Here is a 1,708-nt window from a genome sequence, read left to right as displayed (position 1 = left end):
CCCCCATCTGCCTACCTCACCACAGACTCTTGTTGCCCAGCCCTCCGGGGCCTCAGTGCTCGGGGCGCGGGGAGCCGCAGAGACTGTGTCTTGCCCTCGGCTCCCGCCCCAGAAACGCCATCGCCACACCAGGCCACCAGCAGATCCACGTTGCCACCTGCACTGAAGACTCCGGAGGCCATCGCGGGACCTCACCGGCCGGGCCGCCTCGTCTGCAGTTGTATTAAGTTGTCTCGTGTCCCCTCCTCCTGCCACCCCAGTGTTTCTTCTAGTTTTTTTTCCCTCCCTCCCTCTTCCCCCTCCTGCTCCCTCCTCCCTTGGTTCAGCACAGGTAAACGGTTCCCCTCCCCGCCTTCATGGATCACCAGCTCACGTCACATTTCCTTCTCGTTTCTTTTTGTGTGTTTATTTAAGTTATTTTCCCTCCTTCCTCCCCTTTTCTTTTCCCCTCCCTCCCTCTTCTGCCATGTAATTGGAGGTTGTGCAATGAGTTTGCAAACAGCTGGACTGTCAGGCTGCTTTTTTTCCAGATATTCCTTCTCTGCCTCCCCTCCCCTCCCCCCTCCCCCTTTCTTTCCTTCATTCTTTCTTTGGATCACTGAGCACGTGTGGAAGCTTGAGAGAAACCACAATTAAAGAGAGAGAGCGAGCGTGTGCTTTGTCCCTCCTGCTTGGACTGGATCTCCTCCTGTGTTTGGCACTGAGATCCGGTTTGTCACCCCAGGGGGATCTCGGCCAGGGGCTGGTAGGTGTCCCCTGCCCTCCCCATGCGGCACAGCCAGAGTTGTCTCAGGAGCTGGCTCCCCAGCGCCTGCCCTGGGCTGGACCCAGGCACGGGGAGGTGGCCTTGAGAGCCCCGGGGGACCTTGGCCAGCGTGAGGTGGGGGTGCAGCCCCCCTAGGGGCTGTAGCACTCTGAGCCCTTCAGCCTCCAGCCTCTGGCTCAGCACTTGGGCCATGTTTTCCAGGGGCGGGGAGGGGGGCGCACAGAGCACATGGGGGCCCAGGAGCACCAGCTGCCTAAACGTCACCTGCGGGGGTACCTGAAGTCCCGGATCTGAGAGGGCGCGTTTCAGCGCACTGACCGCGGCCGCTGTCTCGCCAGGGCCCCCCAGCCTCAGCAGGGCCAGGGTCAGGTGCAGGGCCTGGGGGGGCACCAGGAAAGCAGCGCACGATGGCGCAGCTCGGACCAGCTCTTCCTGGGCCTTGGCCACCCCCGCCTGCAGCCCGGGCTCTGTCACCATGAGGGCCACAAAGTGCGTGGGCCGTGGCTGGCGAGGGGCTGTGGCCCTGGCCGCGGTGGCGTCTCCGCCAGCTTCGGGCCAAGCCTCAGTACCCCACTCCACACGACACCCCTCTTTCGTCTTGGAAAAGTCATCCGGGGGCTGCCCTGGGACCACCACGGTCTGCGCCTCTCTGGTCCTGGCTTTGGCGGCCGGCTTCAGCGCCCTTTCTGGCTCCACCCGTGGGGAAGCGGGACTGCTGGCCCCGCCCAGCTCCTGGCCCTTCACCGAAGTCCCCTCCAGCTGCCCGTCTCAGGCGGCTGTCTGAGCCCTCCTGCCGGGGCCCCAGAGCGGGGCGCAGCCGCGCAGTCCTGTGCTTCCTGGGCCCCAGATGTGTCCTCGACTCCACGCTCATCCCCGCTGTCGGGCGCCTCTCTGGTTCCGGGCGCGTGCTCGTCCTCGTGCGCGTCCGCGTCATCCCGCACT

General features: G+C 64.5%; 1 protein-coding gene across 1 annotated transcript in view; it reads right to left on the bottom strand.

The window, feature by feature from the left end:
* Window positions 1–472: 472 nt before the first annotated feature.
* The window catches only part of LENG9 (leukocyte receptor cluster (LRC) member 9), a 2,407-nt gene continuing 1,171 nt past the window's right edge, over window positions 473–1,708 (bottom strand). Inside the window, exons 2-3 of the mRNA XM_015561448.1 lie at window positions 1,590–1,706; window positions 473–1,533 (exon numbers count right to left, since the gene is read on the bottom strand). Coding sequence (XP_015416934.1) covers window positions 716–1,533; window positions 1,590–1,706 — 935 coding nt within the window. The 3' untranslated portion in view covers window positions 473–715. The remainder of the gene's footprint in view (window positions 1,534–1,589; window positions 1,707–1,708) is intronic.

Source organism: Myotis davidii, unplaced genomic scaffold (assembly GCF_000327345.1).
Source record: "Myotis davidii unplaced genomic scaffold, ASM32734v1 scaffold1097, whole genome shotgun sequence".
Classification (NCBI taxonomy): domain Eukaryota; kingdom Metazoa; phylum Chordata; class Mammalia; order Chiroptera; family Vespertilionidae; genus Myotis; species Myotis davidii.
This window is presented reverse-complemented; position numbering and strand designations above follow the sequence as displayed.